This window comes from Bombina bombina, chromosome 5, assembly GCF_027579735.1.
Source record: "Bombina bombina isolate aBomBom1 chromosome 5, aBomBom1.pri, whole genome shotgun sequence".
NCBI classification, from domain to species: Eukaryota; Metazoa; Chordata; class Amphibia; order Anura; family Bombinatoridae; genus Bombina; species Bombina bombina.
In genome coordinates, this window is record NC_069503.1 from 1,143,451,297 (window position 1) to 1,143,463,465 (window position 12,169).

At 40.9% G+C, this 12,169-nt stretch overlaps 1 protein-coding gene across 3 annotated transcripts in view; it reads right to left on the reverse strand.

Moving 5' to 3' along the window:
- The window catches only part of OPLAH (5-oxoprolinase, ATP-hydrolysing), a 291,557-nt gene that overhangs the window by 66,270 nt on the left and 213,118 nt on the right, over window positions 1-12,169 (reverse strand). For all 3 annotated transcript variants that reach the window (XM_053715452.1, XM_053715451.1, XM_053715453.1), the window contains exon 21: window positions 3,666-3,812. In XM_053715452.1, the coding sequence (XP_053571427.1) occupies window positions 3,666-3,812 (147 nt within the window). The remainder of the gene's footprint in view (window positions 1-3,665; window positions 3,813-12,169) is intronic.

Consider the following 12,169-nt stretch of genomic DNA (forward strand, 5'->3'; position numbering starts at 1 on the left):
TTGCCTGTAAAATAAAAATAAATCCTAAGCTAGCTACAATGTAACTATTAGTTATATTGTAGCTATCTTAGGATTTATTTTATAGGTAAGTATTTAGTTTTAAATAGGAATTATTTAGTTAATGATAGTAATTTTTATTTAGATTTATTTTAATTATATTTAAGTTAGGGGGTGTTAGGGTTAGGGTTAGACTTAGATTTAGGGGTTAATAAATTTAGTATAGCGGCGGCGACGTTGGGGGCGGCAGATTAGGGGTTGATAAATGTAGGTAGGTGGCGGCGATGTTAGGGCCGGCAGATTGGGGTTAATAATATTTAACTGATGTTTGCGAGGCGGGAGTGCGGCGGTTTAGGGTTTAGTATGTTTATTATAGTGGCGGCAATGTCCGGTTCGGCAGATTAGGGGTTAAAAAAAATATTTTAGTGTTTGCGATGCGGGAGGGCCTCGGTTTAGGGGTTAATAGTTAGTTTATGGGTGTTAGTGTACTTTTTAGCACTTTAGTTAAGAGTTTTATGCTACGGCATTGTAGTGTAAAACTCTTAACTACTGACTTTAAAATGCGGTACCAGTCCTGACAGGAGAGGGTCTACCGCTCACTTTTGGGAGACTCGTAATACCGGCGCTATGCAAGTCCCATTGAAAAAAGAGGATACGCAATTTACGTAAGGGGATTTGCGGTATTTCCAAGTCTGACCAAAAAAGTGATCGGTGATCCTGTACCTGCAAGACTCGTAATACCAGCGGGCGTTAAAAAGCAGTGTTAGGACCTCTTAACGCTGCTTTTTAAACCTAAAGCAAAACTCGTAATCTAGCCGTATGTGAATAACATAACCCATTGTGGGAGTGAGAGCAATACAACTATGTCAGAGAGGTAATGGCACCAATATACCTAAGTATAGAACAAAGTTGATAAAACACAATTGAAATAACCCCCCCCCCAAACTTGAATGTTCTCCAGCCTTCAAAGATGACCCTTGTGCATGGTTCTGCGGTGTAATGTATATAAAGGGCCGATCATTCAATGATGTCAACCGATTGGTGCTATATACCTCCGGAGATGCCTTGTGGAGAAGCGATCCGTAAGTCGGCTGCTTGTCATCCAGGTGTTTAATCATGGCGGACTTAACTCCTGCGGAGTAGGCAGTGTGTTGTGCCTCTGCTTCCAGCTTGTATTCCGTAGCTACGGATTCAGTGTTTGAGATGGGACACCGGCTCAACAAATAGTACATTGGAGCACTATCTATGAGGCGTTGTAAAATCTTTTCTAGCCAGTCTAGGCATTTATCAAGGCCTGTTTGTGTGCACATCTCGCATGGGGTAGCCATGATGTATGGCGTCTCACTCTTTACGCTCGCCACCTTCTTTTGATTCTCCTCTCTGATGACTCCACAGTAAAAGTAGGTTATTGCAATCTGTGCAGGTCCGATGTTTGGCTTTGGTAAATCACCTTGGAGTACAGAGGGGGGTGGCGTTACCTTCTGTGAGCCGCTGCTCAGGCCTCTGATGTCTGTTCCAGGCTCTAGTTTCAAAAATACAACCTAGATTGCGTTAAATTGAATGCCACAGTGTGTCGAGGCACAATAGAAATCTTAGTAGGTAGTTTTGTTGTAGGATGCCTCACTAAATCGGCGGATTTTGGAGTATCAGCTTGAGCTCTGGAAATTGGGACCGCATGGATCGCTGGTCAGACACGCCCCCTTTTTTATATTTTATATATTTTTTATATTTTTTTTTGGTGGTATTCTGAGAGACGTCCCATCTTTATATATATATTTTTTTTTATTTTTTTTTTATTTTAACAGATATATATATATATATATATATATATATATATAAGGACACTTTATTTTTAAATTGGAGGTTTGTACATTAGGATATATAGGCCTGCAAAGTTACAAATTGATACAAAATCTGTATTTCTTACTCAGTTGTGGCAACATTACCTTATGATACCAAACATTATCACTTGATACTTAGTTTATGTATTCTTATGTAATTCCATGTCAGAGATTTTTTCATCTGTGAAGAAATAGGTACCTGTACTTATCATGCGTCTACATTTCTAGTTTTAATAAATGTAATATTTATACATATCAGTTTATTTATTTTTAATCACTGGGTTTAGGCAAACCGTTTCCCTTAATCACACACTTTTTGTTTTCTTAGTTGTAAACTTTTACACCATTAGTCACCCACATTTATATTTTCACTCCGCTCTAGCGCCCTCCTACCTTTTTCACATTATCAATAATTATCTCTCAGCAGGAGGAAAAGAACAAATACGGCCCCTATACTCTTCCAACAGAAAAACTGCTGATAAATTAGTAAAGCTGCCTAAATTCCAAAAGAGATATCACTATAAAATCTGATTTTCTTACTCAGATTGAGTAAAATAAAACATAGAAAAATGATTCTTTGCATTTTTTCGGATAGGGGGATGAAGGGAATCTTCTTGCATGAACAATGGAAGATAACATTTCAGTATTAATAACTGTTGTGCCTGAATACCGACCATACATATAATACTAATTTACTATTTCCTGTCATTTTGCATAATTTTACAAATACACTTAAATATAGTCACAATGATGGTATTTTAATACTGTTTTTTAATTTATATTTGTTGCTTTGTATTAAATCATGAAATAATTTTTGTGTTTTTAAAAATAGACCCTGCTTAAAATGGGCCAAAACCAGTGTTCAAGGGGTCAAGCCTAGGGACCTAGAACAAAATCTCATGAAGGGCTACTTGAGTATCATTTTCAGATGGATTGGAAAACCGCTATATGATTCTCACAATGCAATAATGTGTGTTTTTGCTGTGAATCGCCTCATTGTGATAACTGGGTTCTCTGATGGTTCTGACGTATGATAATATGAAAATCACAAAAAAAATGACACTGTAATGCTCGTGGGAAATTTCCCTATCAGACCAAACTTGGCCAGTAGTCTTCTTAACCCGGCGTCAAGTGGAAGGATAAGGAAATATTCCAGAACAAAGTGAGTTTAAGAAATGAGGTTAGCGGTACTCATGGTAGACAGGGTAGTCCTTCACACGACAATAAGGGTAACGCCGAGAATGGTCAGAGACAGGCAGAGGTCGGCAACAGAAAGACAATCCAGCAGTTCAGTGCTAAACCAGTAGAATGGTCAAGAACAGGCAGAGGTCAGCATCAAAAGCCAATCAGCAGTTCAGGGGTTAAGCAATAGTCTTGAAACAGGAAAAGTTCAGTAACAATAAGGTAAGCAGCAGTTCCGCAAAATATAAGCACCCAGGAGCACACACAGTAACACCTATACTTGGGCAAAGATGCAAGCAACTTAGGTACTTATATAGGAGCAGGATTTGCACCAAGGAGAGCACAGGTAATATGCGGACTGGCATCAGGGGAAGTCAGGGCGTGTGGCGATTACGTCATCGCCGTGCACCTGAAGCAACCACCGCATCCATGGCAATGGCCATGACAACGGATCGGAGCAGAATGACAGATACCTCATCTAATGGTCTGGAAAAGTCCACCATGGTCTTGGAGTTCACTAATACCTCTAATACATACGTATTGCCCCTCATGTTTCTGCTTCCTGTTACGTTAGAGAGGCCATATTTTGCCAGTGCGGTGTTCTCCAGTTGTGAAAGTTCTGCTTCTTATCAGTACTAACGTTACCTCCTCCTTGTTGATCTGCACCCGTAGTCGGATTGGAGACCCATCGTCCATATAGTCCACTGACTCCACCTCCAGTTTTCCCATTTGCTGCTCCCAGCGCTCAGCAAAATCTCTCAGCATCTCCCTCACAGACAGCTCTGCGTTGGCCTGAAGAGGGGACAGCAAGTGGGTATTATGTCAGGATGATTGCTTGGTATAATGGGGTTAATTCCTTGGCACCTAGAACTGAACCCATGAGACTAACGCTTAAACCAACACCTGTTTCTGCACTTGCTGATGAGGACAAAATAAAATGTACTGTAGGTGTGTGGCCCAGTAGTGAAACAGTTAAAGGGATACTAAACCCACATTTTTTCTTTTATGATTCGGATAGAGTATGCAATTTTTCTTCGTACTCTTGGTAACTTTAATTGAAAAGCAGGATTGAAAGCGTAGAAGCCGGCCCATTTTTTGTTCAGCACCCAGGCTGATTGGTGCCTACATTTAGCTACCAATCAGAAAGTGCTACCCAGGTGCTGAAACTAAAACAGACCGGCTCCTAAACTTACATTCCTGCTTCTTCAAATAATGATATCAAGAGAATGAAGAAAAATTGATAATAAGAGTAAGTTAGAAAGTTGCTTAAAATTGCTGCTCTATCCGAATCATGAAAGAAAAAAACTAAATTTATGCTTACCGGATAAATTACTTTCTTTTACGATATGACGAGTCCACGGATTTCATCCTTACTTGTGGGATATTAACCTCCTGCTAACAGGAAGTGGCAAAGAGCACCAAAGCAGAGCTGTATATATAGCCCTTCCCCTCCACCTCCAGTCATTCGGCCGAAGGTTATAGGAAGAGAAAAGGAAAGGCTAAAAAAGGTGCAGAGGTGACTGAAGTTGACAAAAAAATAAAGAAAAACTGTCTTAAAAGAACAGGGTGGGCCGTGGACTCGTCATATCGTAAAAGAAAGTAATTTATCAGGTAAGCATAAATTTAGTTTTCTTTTACAAAGATATGACGAGTCGACGGATTTCATCCTTACTTGTGGGAAACCAATACCAAAGCAATAGGACACGGATAATAGAGAGGGACAAGACAGGAACCTAAACGCAAGGCACCACTGCTTGAAGAACTTTTCTCCCAAAAACAGCCAAAGAAGAAGCAAAAGTATCAAACTTGTAAAATTTGGAAAAAATGTGAAGGGACAACCAAGTTGCAGCCTTACAAATCTGTTCAACAGATGCATCCTTTTTTAAAAACCCATTTGGAAGCCACAGCCCTAGTAGAATGAGCCGTAATTCTTTCAGGAGGCTGCTGTCCAGCAGTCTCATATGCCAGGCGGATGATACTTCTCAACCAGAAAGAAAGAGAGGTAGCCGTAGCTTTCTGACCCCTACGCTTTCCAGAATAAACAATGAATAATTAAAATGTTTGACGGAAATCCTTAATTGCCTGTAAGTAAAACTTTAAGGCATGGACCACATCCAAATTATGCAACATACTTAGAAGAAGGGTTAGGACACAAGGAAGGAACAACAATTTCCTGATTAATATACTTATTTGAAACAACCTTAGGAAGGATTCCAGGTTTAGTACGTAACACCACCTTAATAGAATGAAAAATGAGATAAGGGGAATCACACTGTAGCGCTGAAAGCTCAGAAACTCTTCAAGCAGAAGAAATAGCAACTAAAAACAGAACTTTCCAAGATAACAATTTGATATCCATGGAATGCATGGGTTCAAACGGAACCCCTTAAAGAACTTGAAGAACCAAATTCAAACTCCAGGGAGGAGTAATGGGTCTAAATACAGGCTTAATTCTAGATAGAGCCTGACAAAAAGACTGAACATCTGGCACATTTGCCAAGCGTTCGTGAAACAGAATTGACAAAGCTGAAATATGTCCCTTTAAGGAACTCGCTGACAACCCTTTCTCCAATCCATCTTGGAGAAAAGACAAAACCCTAGGAATCCTAACTTTACTCCATGAGTAACCCTTGGATTCACACCAATAAAGTTATTTACGACATATCTTATGATAAATCTTTCTAGTGACAAGCTTTCTAGCCTGTATCAAAGTATTGATGACCGAATCAGAGAATCCTCGCTTCGATAAATCAAGCGTTCAATCTCCACGCAGTCAGCTGCAGAGAAATTAGATTTGGATGTTGGAAAGGACCTTAAATGAGAAAGTCCTGTCTCAATGGAAGTTACCACGGCGGCAGAGAGGACATGTCCACTAGATCCGCATACCAAATTCTGCGTGGCCACGCAGGCGCTTTCAAAATCACTGAAGCTCTCTCCTGTTTGATTCGAGCAATCACGCGTGGAAGGAGAGGCAACGGTGGAAACACATAAGCTAGGCTGAACAACCAAGGCACTGCCAGGGCAACTATCAGTTCGGCCTGTGGATCCCTTGACTGGGATCCGTACCTTGGAAACTTGGCATTCTGTCGAGATGCCATCAAATCCAATTCCGGTCTGCCCCATGTGAGAATCAATGAGGCAAATACCTCCGGGTGAAGTTCCCACACCCCCGGATGAAAAGTTTGACGACTTAGAAAATCCGCTTCCCAGTTCTCTACCCCTGGGATGTAGATTGCTGATAAATGACAAGAGTGGGCCTCCGCCCAACGGATTATCTTGTTCTCTCAGTTCCAGAATATTGATTGGAAGAAGAGACTCCACCTGAGCCCAAACACCCTGAGCCTTCAGGGAGTTGGAAATCGCACCCCAGCCCATAAGGCTGGCATCTGTTGTCACTATCACCCACGAGGGTCTGCGGAAACAAGTCCCTTTGAACAGATGATCCGGTGACAACCACCAAAGAAGAGAGTTTCTGGTCTCTTGATCCAGATTTATCTGAGGAGATAAGTCCGCATAAACCCCATTCCACTGTCCGAGCATGCACAGCTGCAGTGGTCTGAGATGAAAGCGAGCAAACGGAACTATGTCCATTGCCGCTACCATCAATCCAATTACCTCCATACACTGAGCCACTGATGGCCGAGGAATGGACTGAAGTGTTCAGCAAGTATACAGAATCTTTGATTTTCTGACCTCTGTCAGAAATATTTTCATAGCTACTGAGTCTATCAGAGTTCCCAAGAAAGGAACCCTTGTCTGTGGAACAAGTGAACTCTTCTCTATGTTCACCTTCCAACCCTGAGTTTTTTAGAAAAGACAACACAGTGTCCGTGTGAGAGTTTGTCAGATGATATGTTGACGCCTGAATCAGAATATCATCCAGATAAGGCACCACCGCTATGCCTCGCGGTCTGAGAACCGCCAAAAGAGACCCTAGAACCTTTGTGAAGATTCTGGGTGCTGTAGCCAACCCGAAAGGGAGAGCCATGAACTGATAGTGTTTGTCCAAAAAGGCAAACCTTAGAAACTGATGATGATCTCTGTGAATTGAAATATGAAGGTAAGCATCCTTCAAGTCCACGTTAGTCATATATTGACCCTCCTGGATCATTGGTAAAATTGTTCGTATTGTTTCCATCTTGAATGATGGGACTCTTAGAAATTTGTTTAGACACTTGAGGTCTAAGATAGGTCTGAACGTTCCCTCTTTTTTGGGAACCACAAATAGGTTTGAGTAAAACCCCTGTCCCTGTTCTAATCTTGGAATTAGACAAATTACTCCCATAGTAAAAAGGTCTTTAACACAGCGGAAGAACGCCTCTCTTTTTATCTGGTTTGCAGATAACCTTGAAAGATGAAAACTCCCCCTAGGGAGAAAATCCTTGAATTCCAATTGATAACCGTGGGTCACTATTTCTAGTGCCCAGGGATCCTGAACATCTCTTGCCCACGCCTGATCAAAGAAAGAGAGTCTGCCCCCTACCAGATCCGGTCCCGGATCGGGGGCCGCCCCTTCAGGCTGTCTTAGGAGCAGAAGTGGGCTTTTTAGATTGTTACCCTTATTCCAGTTCTGATTGGGTCCAATTCCCTTCCTGCTTTGAGGAAAAAGAAGAAGCGGGGGGAAAGATTCTTCCAGAGCCTCAAACCAAAAAGCTGCTGCAGTAGTTACTGGAACAATGCAAGCCGTAGGTTGTAAAAGAAACCCCTGATTAACAAATAATTTCTTTAATAGACCCTCTAATTTCTTATCCATAGGGTCTTTGAAAGCACAACTATCCTCAATGGGTATAGTAGAATGCTTAGCTAGGGTAGATATAGCTCCCTCTACCTTAGGGACTGTTTGCCAAGAGTCCCGAATGGTATCTGATATGGGAAACATTTCTTTAAAATTAGGAGAGGGAGAAAACAGTATACCTGGTCTATCCCATTCCTTTTTAATAATTTCTGAAATTCTCTTAGGAACCGGAAAAACATCAGTGTAAGTAGGTACTTCCAAATATTTATCCATTTTACACAATTTCTCTGGAGGAATCACAATAGGATCACAATCATCCAGAGTCGCTAAAACCTCCCTAAGTAACAGGTGGAGGTGTTCAAGCTTAAATTTAAATGACATACGGCTAGATTTAGAGTTTTGTCGGTAACGACCCGCGTAGCTAACGCTGGCTTTTTTCTGGCCGCACCTTTTAAATACCTTTGGTATTGAGAGTTCACAGAATGGCTGCGTTAGGCTCCAAAAAGGGAGCGTACAGGCATATTTACCGCCACTGCAACTCTCGATACCAGAGTTGCTTACGGACGCGGCCAGCTTCAAAAACGTGCTCATGCACGATTCCCCCATAGAAAACAATGGGGCTGTTTGAGCTGAAAAAAAACCTAACACCTGCAAAAAAGCCGCGTTCAGCTCCTAACGCAGCCCCATTGTTTCCTATGGGGAAACACTTCCTATGTCTGCACCTAACACTCTAACATGTACCCCGAGTCTAAACACCCCTAACCTTACACTTATTAACCCCTAATCTGCCGCCCCCGCTATCGCTGACCCCAGCATATTATTTTTAACCCCTAAGCTGCCGCTCCGTACACCCCCGCCACCTACATTATCCCTATGTACCCCTAATCTGCTGCCCTAACATCGCCGACCCCTATATTATATTTATTAACCCCTAATCTGCCGCCCCCAACGTCGCCTCCACCTAACTACACTTATTAACCCCTAATCTACCGACCGGACCTGAGCGCTACTATAATAAATGTATTAACCCCTAATCCGCCTCACTCCCGCCTCAATAACCCTATAATAAATAGTATTAACCCCTAATCTGCCCTCCCTAACATTGCCGACACCTAACTTCAAGTATTAACCCCTAATCTGCCGACAGGAGCTCACCGCTACTCTAATAAATTTATTAACCCCTAAAGCTAAGTCTAACTTTAACCCTAACACCCCCCTAAATTAAATATAATTTAAATCTAACGAAATAAATTAACTCTTATTAAATAAATTATTCCTATTTAAAGCTAAATACTTACCTGTAAAATAAACCCTAATATAGCTACAATATAAATTATAATTATATTATAGCTATTTTAGGATTTATATTTATTTTACAGGTAACTTTGTATTTATTTTAACCAGGTACAATAGCTATTAAATAGTTAAGAACTATTTAATAGCTAAAATAGTTAAAATAATTACAAAATTACCTGTAAAATAAATCCTAACCTAAGTTACAATTAAACCTAACACTACACTATCAATAAATTAATTAAATAAAATACCTACAAATAAATACAATTAAATAAACTAACTAAAGTACAAAAAATAAAAAAGAACTAAGTTACAAAAAATAAAAAAATATTTACAAACATTAGAAAAAAATTACAACAATTTTAAACTAATTACACCTACTCTAAGCCCCCTAATAAAATAACAAAGACCCCCAAAATAAAAAAATGCCCTACCCTATTCTAAATTACAAAAGTTCAAAGCTCTTTTACCTTACCAGCCCTGAACAGGGCCCTTTGCGGGGCATGCCCCAAGAAATTCAGCTCTTTTGCCTGTAAAAAAACACATACAATACCCCCCCCCCAACATTACAACCCACCACCCACATACCCCTAATCTAACCCAAACCCCCCTTAAATAAACCTAACACTAAGCCCCTGAAGATCTTCCTACCTTATCTTCACCTCACCGGGTATCACCGATCGATCCTGGCTCCAAAATCTTCATCCAACCCAAGCGGGGGCTAGACATCCATCATCCGGCGGCTGAAGAGGTCCAGAAGAGGCTCCAAAATCTTCATCCTATCCGGGAAGAAGAGGCGATCCAGACCGGCAACCATCTTGATCCAAGCGGCATCTTCTATCTTCATCCGCTGAGGACCGGCTCCATCGTGAAGATCTCCAGCGCGGATCAATCTTCTTCCGACGACGTCCAACTGAAGAATGACGGTTCCTTTAAGGGACGTCATCCAGGATGGCGTCCCTCGAATTCCGATTGGCTGATAGGATTCTATCAGCCAATCGGAATTAAGGTAGGAAAATTCTGATTGGCTGATGCAATCAGCCAATCAGAATCAAGTTCAATCCGATTGGCTGATCCGATCAGCCAATCAGATTGAGCTCGCATTCTATTGGCTGATCGGAACAGCCAATAGAATGCAAGCTCAATCTGATTGGCTGATCGGATCAGCCAATCGGATTGAACTTGAATCTGATTGGCTGATTCCATCAGTCAATCAGAATTCGAGGGACGCCATCTTGGATGACGTCCCTTAAAGGAACCGTCATTCTTCAGTTGGACGTCGTCGGAAGAAGATTGATCCGCGCTGGAGGTCTTCACGATGGAGCCGGTCCTCATCGGATGAAGATAGAAGATGCCGCTTGGATCAAGATGGTTGCCGGTCTGGATCGCCTCTTCTTCCCGGATAGGATGAAGATTTTGGAGCCTCTTCTGGACCTCTTCAGCCGCCGGATGATGGATGTCTAGCCCCCGCTTGGGTTGGATGAAGATTTTGGAGCCAGGATCGATCGGTGATACCCGGTGAGGTGAAGATAAGGTAGGAAGATCTTCAGGGGCTTAGTGTTAGGTTTATTTAAGGGGGGTTTGGGATAGATTAGGGGTATGTGGGTGGTGGGTTGTAATGTTGGGGGGGGGGGGTATTGTATGTGTTTTTTTACAGGCAAAAGAGCTGAATTTCTTGGGGCATGCCCCGCAAAGGGCCCTGTTCAGGGCTGGTAAGGTAAAAGAGCTTTGAACTTTTGTAATTTAGAATAGGGTAGGGCATTTTTTTATTTTGGGGGTCTTTGTTATTTTATTAGGGGGCTTAGAGTAGGTGTAATTAGTTTAAAATTGTTGTAATTTTTTTCTAATGTTTGTAAATATTTTTTTATTTTTTGTAACTTAGTTCTTTTTTATTTTTTGTACTTTAGTTAGTTTATTTAATTGTATTTATTTGTAGGAATTGTATTTAATTAATTTATTGATAGTGTAGTGTTAGGTTTAATTGTAGATAATTGTAGGTATTTTATTTAATTAATTTATTGATAGTGTAGTGTTAGGTTTAATTGTAACTTAGGTTAGGATTTATTTTACAGGTAATTTTGTAATTATTTTAACTATTTTAGCTATTAAATAGTTCTTAACTATTTAATAGCTATTGTACCTGGTTAAAATAAATACAAAGTTACCTGTAAAATAAATATAATTTCTAAAATAGCTATAATATAATTATAATTTATATTGTAGCTATATTAGGGTTTATTTTACAGGTAAGTATTTAAATAGGAATAATTTATTTAATAAGAGTTAATTTATTTCATTAGAATAAAATTATATTTAACTTAGGGGGGTGTTAGGGTTAAAATTAGCTTTAGGGGTTAAAAAATTTATTAGAGTAGCGGTGAGCTCTGTTCGGCAGATTAGGGGTTAATACTTGAAGTTAGGTGTCGGCGATGTTAGGGAGGGCAGATTAGGGGTTAATACTATTTATTATAGGGTTATTGAGGTGGGAGTGAGGCGGATTAGGGGTTAATAAGTGTAGGCAGGTGGAGGCGACATTGAGGGGGGCAGATTAGGGGTTAATAAATATAATATAGGGGTCGGCGGTGTTAGGGGCAGCAGATTAGGGGTACATAGCTATAATGTAGCTGGCGGCGGCGTGCGGACGGCAGATTAGGGGTTAATAATAATATGCAGGTGTCAGCGATAGCGGGGGCGGCAGATTAGGGGTTAATAAATATAATATAGGGGTCGGCGGTGTTAGGGGCAGCAGATTAGGGGTACATAGGGATAACGTAGTTGGCGGCAGTGTACGGAGCGGAAGATTAGGGGTTAAAAAATTTTATAGAGTGGCGGCGATGTGGGGGGGCCTCGGTTTAGGGGTACATAGGTAGTTTATGGGTGTTAGTGTACTTTAGAGCACAGTAGTTAAGAGCTTTATGAACCGGCGTTAGCCCAGAAAGCTCTTAACTACTGACTTTTTTCTGCGGCTGGAGTTTTGTTGTTAGATTTCTAACGCTCACTTCAGCCACGACTCTAAATACCGGAGTTAGAAAGATCCCATTGAAAAGATAGGATATGCAATTGACGTAAGGGGATCTGCGGTATGGAAAAGTCGCGGCTGAAAAGTGAGCATTAGACC